Here is a 16,648-nt window from a genome sequence, read left to right as displayed (position 1 = left end):
ATTTTGGGTAGTTTCGTGTACCTAGATGATTTTTAAGAGGACTAGAGCAAGTTTTAAGTTTAAAAGATGATTAGGGAGCTTAGAATTGAGGTTTGAGTGAGAAAAATGTCATTTTTCCCGAGAGCACCATATTTTTGTTCGCCTCGAGTTCGCCTCCAACTCGCCATGGCGAGTACCTGTTTTTCTGAGCTCGCCATAGCGAGTAGATGAGCTCGCGAGGCGAGCTGCCCAGTTTTTGGTTGGTTGATTTCTGTTGTTGTTTGGATGGTTTAATTTGTTGAATTATTGCATGGATTGTATACTGATATGTACTTTCTTGGATGTTTTGGTTGGTTTTGACGAATGGATGCTGACTGAATGAATGTTGTACTTAATTAAATTCCTTAACGTTGTAAGTTGGTTGGTGAATCATATATATGTATATGTCTAGGTTGGTTGGTATGTAGATATACTCAATGGGGATTAGTTGCATAAACATAACAGTGGGAGAGCTTCGGCTCTGGAATGCTTAGTCGTTCAAAGTGGTGGAGTACTAGTTACTCAAAGTGGTGTAGTGGTGAGGACTTATGTCCTGTTGAGAATGCTTTAACCATTCGACAGCGGTGTGGGTCACGGCCCTGATTTTTGGTACCACATGCATGGGTGTTTAGAGGAGTCTTAGCGGAGTGGTGATAAGTTGTATATATTGTTGAGAGGTGTATGAATTAATATTGTGATAAGATGCGAAAATGATGTTATGTAAATAATAATAATGTTGATGATTTATGATAGGGTGTTAGATTCAATTGATGTATTCTTTATCTATATTTTGTTGTGAATCTCACCCCTTCTGCTTGAAAATGTTGCCCTTCCTATGGGTAACTTGCAGGTGATCCTGAGTAGTTGGTGGTGGCTCAAGTGTCTAGGGCTCTGATACGTGGGATGGGATTTCATTGTTTAAATTCATTCTATGTATCAAATTTTGGTTAATGTTGTTGTAGCCCTATGATTGATGGAATATTTTATGTTGAGGCTTAATGCCAAGATTATTTTGGATAATGGAGTTTAATTTAAAGAATATTCCGCTGCAGTTTAATGAAGGATGTTGTTAAATAGTTTTAATCTATTTAAGAATTTATATTTTGTAGTGTGACATGCCGTTTAATGTGGAACTCTGATTTTATAATTATAATTAAATTGATTTTGGGAAACGGGGTGTTACAATTGGTATCAGAGCAGGTTGGTCCGTCCGGCCAAGTAGTAGAGTCGTGTTGAGCCACCTAGGATAGAGTGTCAACTCTAATATTGTTGTTGTTGTTGTTGTTGTTGTTGTCCTGAACTGTGGTTTATTATGTAGAATCTTAAGATGGCTGGTAGAAACGACGCTGCTATTGCTACTGCACTTGAGGCCGTAGCTCAAGCTGTTCAACAGCAACCGCAAGCTGGTAATGGAGAAGTGAGAATGCTGGAGACCTTTTTGAGAAATCATCCCCCAGCATTCAAAGGAAGGTATGATCCAAATGTGGGTTAGTCCACTACTCACAATCTTGTGAGAGTTTCCACTATGATGCTTGAGATAACCTCTCAAATCCTACACCTTACAATCTATGTTCACCTAAACACTTACAATTATGTATTCTCTAAGCCTCAGCAGGCTTGCACCTTGTTGCTAAGTTAACCACTTAGACTTTTACAATCTTTGCTCAAGCTAACACTTTAGTACCCCTAAAGCTAGATGAGACTTGATTACAATTTGTGAGAAGTTTGAATGTTTGTGAATCAAACAGAAGAGGAGGAAGAAGAAGTTATCTTTAAGAGAGATAACAAGAAGAGAATTGATTTACACTACAAAGAAGGTAAAAAGAGCCTTCAGTGATGATCAATTCAAATTGCAAGAGCTTCAAACAATTTCTATTGTTTTCTTGTATGCTTTGCAATGATGCAAGTAATGTTGAGCCTTTGTCTCTATTTATAGAGTTTTTGGGTTCATATAGCCGCTATAAGGTGACCAATGGTGTTATGCCACGTGTCCTGGGTCCCACAAGCTTTTACTTGAAAATCTGGGTGAACATTCTGAACATCAGAATGTTGTTGTGTTCCCAGGATGAACATCAGAATGTTGCTGTGTTCTTCATCAGAATGTTTGGTATTCATGATGTTCTTCATCTGGGTTCATCAATGATGAATGTCTGATGAGTTTCTAGGTCTATCCAATACATGACATGAGATTTGTTCAGGTTTTATCCTTAAAAAGTTACTTCTCCATATGCATCAAAAGTTGCTTGAAAAAGTAGGATAAAGTTACCAAATCTGTCTTAGAATTTGTGCAGGAGAGAGTGGATAGTGGATCTGCATCTTCAGGACCATGCTTCAAGGAGATTTGCTTGATTCAAATCAGAGTACACGTTATCTCTGATGCAAGATCTTCTTTTGCTAGCTTTTTCATCTTTCCACCAACTACACTGTTCATATAGCTGGAAGCATGTGCAGAAATGAACATTCTGACCTTCAGAATGTTTCATTCTTCTTACTTTAAGTTGATTTGTAAGACTTAACTTTTAATGTAATCAACTCTAATAGTAAAACACAACTGAAGTGCAGTGAATGCAACATCTAGGATAATATTCTCATTGGAATATTCCTAGTACTTTAATGTTCATAGTCTTATATGAACATTAAAGATCCTTTTGACATAGTTCCTTGTCCATGTCTTTATTTGTTGATAGATCCATGCAGATGTACTTTTCTGGACCTTTTATTCATGTCAAGTATACTTGCATGTTCTTCACGTTCTTGATGAATCTGGGTTGCTTATGAACAACCTTCTGAACTTCTCATCAGAACGTTCTGATCAACTCTCTGATCAACATTTTGAACTAACTTTCTGAACTTTAGAATTAGTTAATGGATTCAATGTCCTTTGATTTCATGCATCTTGGTATGATTCAAACCTTGTTCCTGTCTTAGTAAAAACACTCAAGAGCACAAGTTAAATACTAAGGAATTAATCAAAGTTCATTTAATCCTCAATCATTAAAGTATATTATCTTTAAAATTAATTAGGGATTTTGCCTCAACAATTGGATGACTACAGACCTATATAATTTCTTGTCATCAAGGCCCCGCACTTGAAATTTTGCTTCTCCTCAAGCAAATTACTTGTAAAACAAAATTCGTAGCAAAATAATATCCCTAACTGAATGACTAAAAATACCATAAAATAATTTCACCTCTCCGATGATGTAGTTATTGGTGTATTTTGAAATTTCGTGCTCAGAATCGTATGTTTTTTCACACTCCAAGTCAATCGGTCATAAAGGTTAATAACAGTAATGGCCAACATAGCATAGTCTTTTTCTACCTAGTCGTAGAGGTGTCAAAAATGGGCCGGGCTCATGGGCCCATATTTTTGGGCCAGACCTAAAAAACTAACAAAAAAATGCACCCGGGCTTTTCGGCCCAAGCCCATTTGGGCCATACAAAATTTAGGTCGGGCCGGGCTGGCCCACCGGGCTTTGGGCCGGCCCATTAGCCCATATTTCATTTTATTTTTGTTAAAAAAAACATATTTTTTAAAAAAAATTATCAACTAATTTAAAATTTATTAACAAAAATATATTTAAATAAATAAACTTAATAAATATGGATGAATTTAGCTTACAATTTTAAAATTTGAAAGTTTATAAATTATTAATTTGATTTAATTGAAATAATAATCTAGAGTTTAATTATTATACAATGTTAATGTAAAAATTATTTATATTTTTATGTTCATCCAATCATATTTTAGCAAAAAAATAATTGTGAGTAACTAATGCATAAGAAAATACATAAAAAAAAGTGAATAAATTTTAAAAATAAAACATAAACGGGCCAGGCCGGGCTGGCCCATGGACCACCCAGGCCGGCTCTAGAATTCACGGCCCAATCATAAACGGGCCAGGCCGGACTGGCCCATTTCTATAGCCGGGCTGGGCCGGGCCGGCCCATTTGACATCTCTACCTAATCGTATGTCTTGAACATTGAATAATGGTATTCTCTTCGGTCGACATGCACATGCCACTTGACCATACAACTTAAAAACATTCTAAACCATAGTTACCTGGCCTTTGTGCCTTATCAAATTCAGAATGAGTACAATTTTTCCTCTATTTAAGCATTTCCGTAGTTACCCAGCTATGGTTAAAATCCCTTGTACTTGTACATGCAAATAAATTCATAAAACCAGGGTTTAAATTCAAAGAGTTCAATAATCTAATTAACCCTTCTCGTGTCATAGGCTAGAAAACGTAAATTCATAAAAACCTTTAACAAATTGGCTTCTGATTTTTACTATTGTCTAATGATGTAGTTTATCCATATATAAATAAATTTCTCTTGCTTTTTAGTTTATTTGAGAAAAAATAGATATATAGATGTCTGTTTGTTTTCATTTGAAGATATAGATGTTTATTCATGAACCATTTATGATATTATCATTCGTGAGCCATCTAATTTTTTTGAACCATCTATTAATGTTCTTCATATACACTTGGTTTTTAATCGTCTCTTACTCATTTCAATGAGTTGTGCCATTTTCAAATAATATTGCAGGACATTACTCTATTATTGGGATCACTGTGTAGTTTTAATTGTAGGATAACGACGAGCTCAATACAAGACTGGCTCAACCTAAAGTTTATATGCTTCATGAAATTCTCACCTGTAGAGCTAGATTTATTGGAAATTCTCAATTGGAGTAGTGTTCCGGGACAGTGAAGCTAGATTTATTGAAAATGCTATAGCCTTAATTGTAAATGAGTTCAAAATTGCATTTAAGTCTAAAAATTATAAGTTGAGAAAATAATGACAATTGACAAATGAAAAGAGAAAATTCAAATGAAAATAAACTCATTGTGTAAACAATTTTTTTTCTGTACATATAGTTTGTATACCTGAAGATGTAAAAATAATGAGATATGATTAAGTTTTCGTTTGAAATTAAAATGAGAATGACGAAATACATATATCAGAATAATAGAGTAATGTCCTATGGGCTTCCATTTTCTTTGGCTCTCCAGACCGGTACTGGCTCCGGTTCACAATCAAACCGGTTGAACTGGTCGGTCTGATCTGGTTTTTAAAACATTGATCAAAATCCTTAAATCGAAAAGGTATTAAAACAATTTGGTAGGGAAAAAATCTAATTTACTGTATATCAGAATGGTTGCAATGTCACTTAATGTGAATAAAGATAACGTCATGATTCAAAAAAACGATGAACAACTTAAATTGGTCCTAAAAGATAATATTTAGTTCAATTAAGCACAATAATGTATTTGGCTAATTTTACATGTCGTGGTAATTTTTCTTCTTCGGTATCTTTTCAAGTAATAAAATGAGATATAATAAATAATTCTACAAAGTCATTGTCAAGTAAACTTTCAAACAACAGGTGCAAAAAAATTAGTTGACGTTTTTCGTCTCAAATATAATTGTCATGATATTGTTTTTAACAAAGCAATTGACAAACAAATGATGTTATGTTCTTTTTCCTTCACAATGATTTTTTGGTATGATTTTAATGACTCGAATCTTAGACGAACATTCAAAAAAATGTGTTATGATTAGTATTATTTGTGGATGTGAATTAATCACGGGTCCATTCTATTTGACCCATTACATTTTCCTATAAATAGGAGTCACAATGTAACAACAAGTAATCCTTTATCGAGCATAATATAATACTCTCCCTTGTCTTATATTTTTTCTCCTTCATCTCCATTTTGAAAATTGAGAAATGGAACGTTAATTTAAACTTGTGCTCCAACATATTAAACGTCCTTATTTTTTTTATTATCTTAAATTGTAGTTGCGTTGTATTTTTTATAATAATATAGAACAATATATCAAAAGAATACACCATTTTGGATTGGATATTTTATTTTATTCTTATCCTTCATTTAAACTATTTTACTATTTTTATCTAAAACAATATATAAAGCGATACATCTTTTTGGACTGAATTTTTTTCTTCAATTTTTACCTTCATGTAAAATATTTTATCATTTTTATAATGTTATTTAAATTATCAAACTAATTAAATTTTATTAAAATTGTAACTATCCACAACAATAAAAGGAATAATTTAAGAACAATATTGTTTTTTGCTATGATATTTTTTTTACAATTTACTTTTTACTTAATTATGTTTTACTATTTTATCATTCTTTGACAATAAAACCTAAAAATTAACTACTCCCTCCGTTTTTATATACAAGTATCTTTTGTTTTTTTTTTCTTTCTTTTTCACTTTTATTAAGAAAAGTTAATAATGTAGTTAATTAATATGTGTATTTTGTGTATAGATGTACTTAAAATACCCTTTATATGTATATGGAGTAAATTTGCTTTCATATTCCAAGAGAGACTTATATTTAAAGACAATTTTTTAACGAATACATGTGTATAAAGACAGAGGGAGTATAATCCAATACAGCTGATATCGTGCTATACATACATACTTACACTGTAAATACAGCTGCAGCTGCAAGTACTTACACTGTAATCTAGCTAGGAAGTGGGTAGGATCTGCATTACTTATAACAATTTATGCCTGCCTTTCTAAAAATATAAAGCTTCCAATTTATGAAGTTAAATTAGGATACCAAAATTAACATTAGAAAAATTTAAATTTGAGAGGAGCAAAATAAATGGCAACTTAAGTACACTAATAAATTCCCTAAAAAAAAAGTAGACTAATAAATTAAATGATATTAATTTTTTCAGTAAAAAAACAATATTAATTTAATACTCTTTTCGTTTTAAAATGAGTGTCATTTTAACAAAAAAAAAATTGTTTCAAAATGAATGTCACTTTCAGTTTCCAATGCAATAATAATTTTTTTTTTTCAATTGTACCATTCAATTAATATTATATACACTGCTTCCAAAGTATAATTTTGTCTTTAATGAAAAACAAATCAATGATTGAGTAAGATAATTTGGTAAAATAATATATCTCTTTCTTTTAATTAAGGGTTAAATATGTTTTTGGTCCCTATAAATATATCAAATTTTCGTTTTAATCCCTTTAAAATTTTCCTTCAACTTTTAGTCCCTATAAAATTTTGAGTCACTACTTTTGGTCCTTATTTCAAAGTAAATTTTAGTATTTTTTAATGAAATTGTACAGAAATGTGTAGAATATTGTAAAAACATTTCCAATAAAAAAATTAGAATTTTTTCAGTAAACATAAATTATATATGAATTTTTAACCATAATTAATATAAAAATTCATATTAAATTCATCTTTTGTTAAAAAATTCTAATTTTTTTTTGGTGAGATTCTTATAATATTATGAATTTTTCTGGAAAATTTGATTCAAAAATATGAATTCTACATATGAGTTTACTTTAAAAGAGGGACCAAAAGTGAAGATGGAAAATTTTTTAGGGACTAAAAGTTGAAGGAAAATTTTAGAGGGACTAAAACGAAAAGTTGGTATATTTATAGGGACCAATAACATATTTAACCCTTTAATTAACGCATTTATTAATATGTGTGTAAAAACCTTAAACGACATTCATTTTAAAACGAACAGAGTACTATTTTACTAAAAGACACTTATTAAAAGTAGAAATTATACCCAAACGTACTTAAACGAGATAATATATTCTCTTTAACTTAATTAGATGTACTTGGATTAAATGGGATGATATTTGTGTGCCAAAGGAGGGATGGAGGGTTGGGTGTCAAGAGATTGAGAGAGTTTAATATGTCATTGTTGGGAAAATGGTGTTGACGGATGTTGGTGGACAAAGAGGGGTTGTGGTACCGTGTTTTAAAAGCACGTTACGGTGAGGAGGGTGGCTGAGTGATGGAGGGGGCAGACAGGATTCGTTATGGTGGAAGATGTTATGTAATGTTCGTAGGGAGGTTGGTGAGGGAGTAGGGAATTGGTTTGATGGTAACATTCGACGGGTGGTGAGAGATGGTCTTGGTACTTTATTTTGGTATGATCATTGGGTCGGGGAGTCGCCATTGCGATTCAAATACCCTCGACTTTTTGATTTGGCTGTAAATAAGGATTGTACGGTGGCCAAAATGGAGAGAGAGGGTTGGGAAGACGGAGGAGGGGCGTGGGTGTGGTGACGACGATTGCTAGCATGGGAGGAGGAGAGTGTGAGAGAGTGTTCTTTATTATTACATAACTTTGTTTTACAAGTTAATGCTACTGATAAATGCAGATGGACTCTTGACACCACTCATGGATATTCGGTGCGAGAGGCCTATCGCTTTATTACTAGTCATGGGGATCACTTGGATAGGAGTCTCGTCGACAATGTTTGGCTTAGGCACATATCGACAAAGGTGTCTCTGTTTGTGTGTCGCCTTCTTCGCAATCGACTTTCAACTCGAGGCAACTTATTACGATGGAATATAGTTCACGCAACTAATTCATTATGTGTGTTTGGATGTGAAGTTATGGAAACGGCGGGTCGCCTATTTTTATCTTGTGGTAATTATTTTATCTCATGGTCGTTGGTATAGTCTTGGATAGGCTTGTCTTTGGTACATCGTAATGATTTACGACAGCACTACCTTCAGTTTTGCTCTATGGTGGGATTTCCCCGATGTACACACTCTTATTTTACAGGTATATGGTATGCTTGTGTTTTGGTGATATGGAATGATCGAAACAAACGTATCTTCTAAAACGAGGCATCACATTCTCTCGTTCTTATGGAGAAAATCAAACGCAACTCTTTTTTATGGATGAAAGCAAAGAACACATCTTTTAATTACTGTTATTATGATTGGTGGACACATCCCCTCCTCTGTATGGGAGTGCACCAGTAATTTATCTTAATTGTTACTTGAAGGTGCCTTTCATTATCTGGCACCTTGTTGTCTGTAAATATTTAGCGGTGTCTCGCTTTTTGCACGTCTTGTGCTCGAATTCATTAGAAATCAACACAACTTAAATGATTTGTTTCTACAATTGCATGCATACCTCTAATACTTCGTTAACACCAAAATTTACTTAATACAACCAGAGGCGGATGGTAGTATAAGGGAGTGGTAGCCATTGCTACCCCAATTTTTTTTTTTTGAGTGAGTAGGTATATTTTTATGTTTAGCTACCCCAGGTTTTATTTTAAGTGAAATAATTTTTTTCATTCTTATTTAGCTTCCGGTCGAACTTCAAATTACTTAATCATGTCGTATGGGAATTGGAAGATTAACATCCAAAAGAGATAAATAATAATAATAATCTTTGGTTTATTTAACAAATAAAATAAGACAGTAGTAGGCCCACACTCACGGCCCACCACATAGATAAAATAAGTCGGTTTAGCTCAAATGCAATTATGAATGAATTTGAGTTTTTGAAGGATTAATGGGTTCAGTTTTCATAAACAGCTACTATTAGTTTTTATTTCTTTTGTTGTAGCTTTTTTGGTACAATCTGCTATTCTATTGTGACTTTTTTAGTACAATATGTTATTGCGGTATTTTTCGTATAATTCGTTCTTGTTGAATCAGGTGAACATTTTATGAATAACATTTAATATAAGTAATAGTTATTGTGATTTTTTTTTTTGCCTAGATTAAATTAGTTTAACAAAAATTCTTTATATATGGCCACCTCATGAAAATATTGCTAGCTTCATCGTTGAATACAACATAAATTATTTTGGTGAAAAAGTGTTGTCCGATTCTATATATTGTTTTATTTGAAACCAATTTTTATCGAGTTAACTTGAACTCAAACAAATTTGATCCAATTCGACTCATTTTCAGTCATATTTATGCATTTTTTTTCAGCTTCTATAATGACTTTTTCTTTCATATCATCAATAAAAGATTTTTTTTTAAAACTAAAACTTCAATGAAAGACAATAGGAACACAACATCAATATCATACTAGTTGCCAACCAAGAATAATCTTGTCAGCAGAGGTTTGATGAATGCCGAGGCAGCTGGGTGTGTCGTTGGTTGCGGCAACGACGAATCAGCGGTACATTTGTTTCTTCATTGTGCATGCTTCGGCTCTTTCTGGAGGCACATCAGGTCGTGGATTGGTGTTTCAGGTGTCTAACTTAATGATATCTGTGAGCACTTCTTTCAATTCATTCACTGTACAAGGCACTCAAGGATGCGAAGATCCTTCCTTTAGCTTGTTTGGTTACTTTGTGTTTGGGTGGTTTGGAAAGAGCGTAATAACTAAATATTTAATAATATCCAAACCACCATAGAACAATTAGTAGAAAAGGTTAAATATCATTCTTTGTGGTGACTTAAGGTTAATAATGCCTGGTTTTTGCATGAGACTGAGATGTGGTGGTTGGATCCTATGTTATATCTGGGTATCGACTGACCATAGTTGTGTAAATATTGTTTGACGTTCTCTTTGAGGAGTGGTCCTTTGATACGCTTTATACTAAAGAGGTTTCACTGCTGGTGTTAATATATTTCATTTTTATGTCTTCAGAAAAAATATCGTACAAGTTGTTTTTTACTTTTTTTTTTTTGGGTCGATGTTGTTTTTTACTATTAATCCATAAAGTTAAGTCATATTATAAAATCAATACAAATATTTATATTTTTAAATTTTTGTGTCAATTACTAAAGTATAGTTTACTAATATTTGTGAATATTGTGTCTGTAAAAAGAAATTAATTTTTACTTTAATAAAACAAATAAAAGAACTTTAATTTTCGTGACAAAGGGGCTATAGAATTTTTTTCTTTTTTCTCTTTTGAAAAATCAAAATCAATGGACTTGTTTGAAACATGACACGTGTCAGGTTCTAAACACATTACCCTACGGGACCACTTAAATGGCTTCTCGTATAGGCACGCGGCCTACAAAGATTCCCCGCCGCCACGACCATCTCTTTCTTTTTTTTCTTCTTTCTTCTCTTTTTCCAACTCAACTATTCCCTCACGTTTTTTGCAACTCATCATGCACGTGCACTTTTGAATTTACAAAACTACCCATTAGGGCATATTTATCTTAGTCCCCTCCTTGTATGAAATGGATTGGACTGAAAGTTGGTAATTTTGGATCTCAGTGGAATTTTGTTCGTACGAATTCCAACAAATTAAGGGTGGAGATAATTAGGGTAGGGTCCTTTGAATCGTACTTAGGTGGCAGATTAAGCTTTTTGATAATTAACAAGGTTAATAATAGAGGCTTATGTTGGAACTTTTAAATTTTTTGTATTGGTGCTAGGTAACCAATAATTCAATACCACGTCTTTATAAAATTACATTTGCTTTTCCACCTCCTTTTTAACAATCTAGAATCAACTTTTAGGGTTGGTTCAGCTCCCATGGACAGGGTTTCAAAAGTGGAACTACTTATATAATCCATATAATACTTGATAGAGTAAAAATAAATTGTCCCGTAAGCCTAATTTAGTTCGCAGAGACATGCATTGTTATATGCAGGAGTCAAGTTATAAAAAGTTCGACTTTTATTCAATCTTAATTGTTTGATTTTAAAAAAGTTCGACTTTCATCTTATCGCAATCATATAAATTTCATTCTGCATCAAATTATTCTCTTAAGAATTCATAACGTTTCTAATAAGAAATTGAAAAATGAAGAAGGATTGGGGTATATTGTGGGGAATCAATTATGCAAACACCTTTATATTATTTTTTAATTTAATGTGTACGATTATATATGAATCCATAATGCACTCACTCACTAGCTTCTGCTAGTCACTATATATATCTAGGAAATTAAGATAAGAATCAAAATATAATAGAAAACAGAATAGTTGTTAACAATTTCAAAGAATGAAATCTTACATAAAGAAAGCTTAAATTACAAACATTTCCCACACCCCTCTAATTAAAATAAGAAAAATTAAAGAACAAAAAGGAAAAAGAAAATCTACAAACATAAAACACGTAATTCACATTTTCTTCTTTGTTCTTATATTCCTTAATTTAAAATCTACATGTGTGTCCTACATATGAATTTATTATATTTGCTCATTTTTCTACTTCTATTATTTTATCATCTGTAATATATATTTCATTATAACTCCTTTTCCTTACTTTCACATGTTGTCATTGGGATGTTGAAAGAGCAACATGTTTTCAACATTCCAGAAATTGTCAGATGTGTCCCCTTGAATCCAAGGAGTGTTTGGTTCCATGGAATTGAAATCCATTTGAGGGAACAATCCAGATGGGCTAGTTATGCAATCAAAAAACCCAAATTGTTGAGCTTGTTGGTAATAATCAGAATTAGGGTTATTATTGTTGTTACTACCAACTGGGACATTGTAGTAATCTTGAGTCAATTCCGAGATAGGCGAAACTTGTGTCCCAAATGAATCCGATGATGCTGCTGCGGCGCCATTGCTACTATTTTCCGGGGTATAACTTTGTGCAACATGTGAACCACATAAACTGTTGGTGTTCATAATTGTTGGAGTTAACATGTTCGCGTCACTATGGACATCAAAATTGTTGTTTATGTTGTATGGTGTATTGTTGGTGGTGACCGTCGTTGTACCACTTGGTAAACCATTATTAGTGGCGGTGGCTAGGGTGGCGGAGGTGGATGCGGCAGCTTGGATGCGCTCCACTAGCCTTGGCATCCAAAGGTATCGCATAGCATCTTTAAATTGCTTGCTGTTTACGTCACATTTGAGTTGTTTGGCATGTTTTTGGACACGGGTTCTCCAATAATTCTTGATCTCGTTGTCTGTTCTTCCCGGTAAGTATTGAGCAATTTTAGACCATCTAATCGATCAATCAAATAATTAATTAGACATAATAACTAAAAAAACTACTAACCAACATTTTGAAATTAGAAAGATTAAATTACCAACATAAACTAAAGACCGAAAAAAAAAAATGAAACTAATTTCTAATTTCTAATTTCACGTCTCTAATATTTAACGACGAATTTGGAAAGATGATCTAATTTGCTGTTTGCTTGTTTTTTTTTCCTTCTTTTTCTGTAATAATAATTTTTACTCCATAATTTAACTATTCTAATTATAACAAAATAATATAAACTCTGATGTGTATGTTTTTATGCATGTATCAATTGCTTACCGGTTTCCCCAACGACTATGAAGTTCAAGAATAAGAAGTTGTTCTTCAAGTGTGATGTTGCCACGACGAACATCTGGACGAAGATAATTCAACCATCTCAATCTACAACTCTTGCCAGTTCGCTTGAGTCCTATAACAAAAAACCAAATTTCTTCAATTAGTAAAGTTTTCAAGAATGCAAGAAAAACAAATCAAGTAAAAATAAAGAGCAAATTTTTTGTACTTTTAATTAATACGGGAAATATATGATATTGCGTTGTAGTATCAAATTCATTATTCTTTTCTATTTTCATAAACGTGATGCAGCCAAGCAATTATATATGGGCCACCTATAGTTATATGGTATTTCATTTCCATAATTAATTTGTTTATGCCCCACCACACACAGAAGTATATGCCTTGTATTAAAGTCCTGGCTAACATAATCACTATCATATGGTGCTCTTCATAAGAAAAAACCGCAAACTTTGGCTTTTTCCAAAAAATTGATTGGTGTGATGAAACAAGACGAGAAGTGAAGGAGCTTTCACACCATAATTATAGAAATTAACTAGCTAGAAATCAAGCATAGCGTTGAAGAAAATAGTGGAAGTATATGATTTCCCATCAACAATTGCAATCATGAAACAGCTATAGTGGTCCATAATATAATATATATAGTTCTTATTATTCTTCCATAAAAAGCAGAAGAAAAAAAGTTGTGAATTACCAGCGGAACGAGCAAGAGTATTCCATCGACCTTCACCATGATTTGCAATGTAATTGATGAGAGCAAGATCTTCATCGACGGTCCATGGCCCTCGTCGAAGATCCAACTCATCATCACTTTGGAGCATGGTGCTGTTTGAGTTGCTTATTACACTTCCTTCCACTTCCATGAAATATTGAAAATTTGATCACCCTACTTTGGATATGTATATGTTTGAACACAAAGTGATGATATATCAAAAGATAAGCTTTTGATTTGAGAAGTTTGTGAGAGTTTGCTTTGATATTAGTTTGAGGAGGTAAGCAAGCAATATTTTTGAGAGAAAAAGAAAGAGAGATTAGGAGAAAGAGAAAGAGGTTTTTGGCTTATTACAAAGAAGATAGAGAAGGGTAGAGGCTTTTTATAGATATATTCAAAGGATGGGGTCAAGTAAATGAGATGGAAGAAAAAATGGAAAAGGAAAAGGAAGAAAATGATGGAGTTTGGAAGGGATTGATGAGAGATAAAATAAATAAAACTAGGCTAAAGTAGTAAAAATTAATGATTTAATTAACGAAACTTAAAGAAAATTTTGAAGAAAAAGAAATTATTCATGACTTGTCAGTAAGGAAAAGCTACAAAGTTTGACGCTTTGACATTTGACTTTTATGGCTTTATTGTGTGCGCGCGTGCACTTGGGTAATCTTGCAGCTTTTATTCATACTTCTATATAACATGCCACCAAAACACACATAAAAATACAAATAATGGTAAAAAAAATTATTTTAACATACTCTTTATAACATTCGATTTTTTTATTTGGATACAATACATGTTGCTTTCACTACTTTATATAAGACCGATTCACAAAGTGGTGTCACCACATGTATTTTACATAATAGATATATAAATATCGCTAGCATTACTCTAGAAATAAATAGGTCAAATATCATCCGTGATCCTTTAAGTTATATGTTTATAACATATTAATCCTTTAAACAAATAGGTCAAATATTAGTCTTTTAAAAAAACTTAAAGTTGTAAAAAACTTAAAGGACTAACTTATCATAATCGTGTAATTTAAAGGACCGCAAATGATATTTGCCTAAACAAATACAAATAGATATTTTAAGGATAAATATTAAAAATCTAAATTTAAAATATTTTTAAAACTTATCCACTGCTATCTGGTTCCAATATCATTTCACTTAGAACATGATCCATATATCTAGTTTTGGTCGTGAGAGGTTGTGTTAACAGTCTCACGTTCAATTAGAGAAGACATGCAATTGTTTGATTTATAAACTAGCCATAAGGATGGGAAAAAAAAAAACAAGGGGCATGCGACCAGACCGATATTGTATATATGCAACAAGGCCCTTGACACAGGTGATGGTCGGATTTAGGCAAGTGTACCAAATCTTTTACCAAGTAATAAAGTGTAAGTAGAATATCGAATCCACAAGGATTGCCGTTTCAATTAGGCAATTTGTGTTACTTACTTGGGAACAATAAAACAATAAAAACATATAAAATAAAAGATAAAAGGGTTTCTTTTTTGCCATTTGATATGTTTGCTCATAACGAGAGTTTAGAAGTAATCTGTTTTGATTGCAGAATGTTAGCAGCAGCTAGGATTCTTCGGAGCCCCTTTGTTCATTTGTTGGAATTAATTAATGGTCAAACATTAGTCAGATATTGGTTTGATGTCTTCTATTTAAGTGATGAGTTTGTGGGGTTATATTTTATACCAGTTGTTGCGTTGCACCTACTAATCACACATGTTTGTACGTGTGGACCTTATTCTCTCAAAGGTATGAGTTTATTCCCCTCCAGCTGTCGAGTTGCAATCTTACACCAGTTTTTACGCGAGTCAATGCTTAAGGTCGTCAATCATATATGGGATGCACCTTCACTCATAGATGTATGTGGGGTTCTTATTATCTCAAAGGTAGTTGAAAGAAAGACTTAAATTAGGGTAACTCGTCTATGAATCTTACATACTCTCTCTCGGTAGTTCTACAAACCGGCAGTCCTATCTCGTATACCTTACCAAGGATGAAACAAGAATAAAGTTATTATGCTAATTTAATTCTTTGTTGTTACTACTTTTTCTCTAATTATCGTATTTGTTATCTTAGTTACTTCCTGATTCCAGTAGGTTTACACCAATATTAGTTATGTCATTTACTAAGTACATTTATCTCAAGGTTGGTTCACTTTAGAAGAAATAAATAATTCGCATAATAAAATTAAAAAAGAATTCATAAAATATTTGAATAAAGAACTTAAATTAAATAATCCAACAAATAAAATAGAAGTTCATCTTAGAACCCCACCCTAATAGGGTTTAGTTACTCATGGTAACTAAAGACAAATTACAAAAGAAATAAAACATACCCTAGAGACTTAGAGTGAGGAGATAGACTCCTCCCTTGAAGCTCCTAGCGCTTGCCTTTCTCTTGAACCGCTTCATTTTGAATGAAAAATTATGAATGAGAGGAATTTTATTTATATGCAAAGTTTCCACATTGGTTTGAGCCTCATAACTTACCTTTTTCCACTTAAAAGTAGCAAAAAGCAGTCCCCCCAGTCAGCATGGCCTAGGCGTCTGGGACACATAGGTGCATTTTTGCCATTCCTGAGGCACATGGTGCATGCCCCGCATCAATGCCATTTTGTTGCGTGTAATCACCTGTTTCTTCGTGTTTTGGGTGTCTTCTTCCATACAACATATCTTGGGACTTAGGAATAGAATTGCTCCCTTTGAAATGTTTTCTGAGGTCTCTTGAATATTAAGGATTTCAAGACTTGGGAATTCGATAAGCATTGTGAACATGTTTTGCTTATCGAATTTGTGTGAATGAGATTGTACACAATTCTTGCCTGCATGTATCTGGCCGATGGAATTT

At 32.8% G+C, this 16,648-nt stretch overlaps 1 protein-coding gene across 1 annotated transcript; it reads right to left on the bottom strand.

The window, feature by feature from the left end:
- Positions 1 to 11,888: 11,888 nt before the first annotated feature.
- LOC11417084 (MYB-like transcription factor EOBI) lies at positions 11,889 to 14,185 on the bottom strand. The gene is made up of 3 exons (XM_003594622.4): positions 13,758 to 14,185; positions 13,049 to 13,178; positions 11,889 to 12,730 (listed from the first exon to the last, which is right to left on the bottom strand). The coding sequence occupies exons 1-3, from the start codon at positions 13,924 to 13,926 to the stop codon at positions 12,040 to 12,042; spliced, it is 990 nt and encodes a 329-aa protein (XP_003594670.1). The 5' UTR covers positions 13,927 to 14,185; the 3' UTR covers positions 11,889 to 12,039.
- Between the last annotated feature and the right edge of the window lie 2,463 nt (positions 14,186 to 16,648).

Source organism: Medicago truncatula, chromosome 2 (genome assembly GCF_003473485.1).
Source record: "Medicago truncatula cultivar Jemalong A17 chromosome 2, MtrunA17r5.0-ANR, whole genome shotgun sequence".
Classification (NCBI taxonomy): Eukaryota; Viridiplantae; Streptophyta; class Magnoliopsida; order Fabales; family Fabaceae; genus Medicago; species Medicago truncatula.
Note: the sequence above shows the minus strand (reverse complement) of the source record. Positions and strands in the feature narration are given on the sequence as shown.

Excerpts from the sequence above, each read along its gene's own strand:
- LOC11417084 (XM_003594622.4), bottom strand. The coding sequence starts at position 13,926 with ATGGAAGTGGAAGGAAGTGTAATAAGCAACTCAAACAGCACCATGCTC. Across the intron at positions 13,179-13,757 it reads TACTCTTGCTCGTTCCGCTG|GACTCAAGCGAACTGGCAAG; the intron begins GTAATTCACAAC and ends TTTTTGTTATAG. Across the intron at positions 12,731-13,048 it reads CATAGTCGTTGGGGAAACCG|ATGGTCTAAAATTGCTCAAT; the intron begins GTAAGCAATTGA and ends TTGATCGATTAG.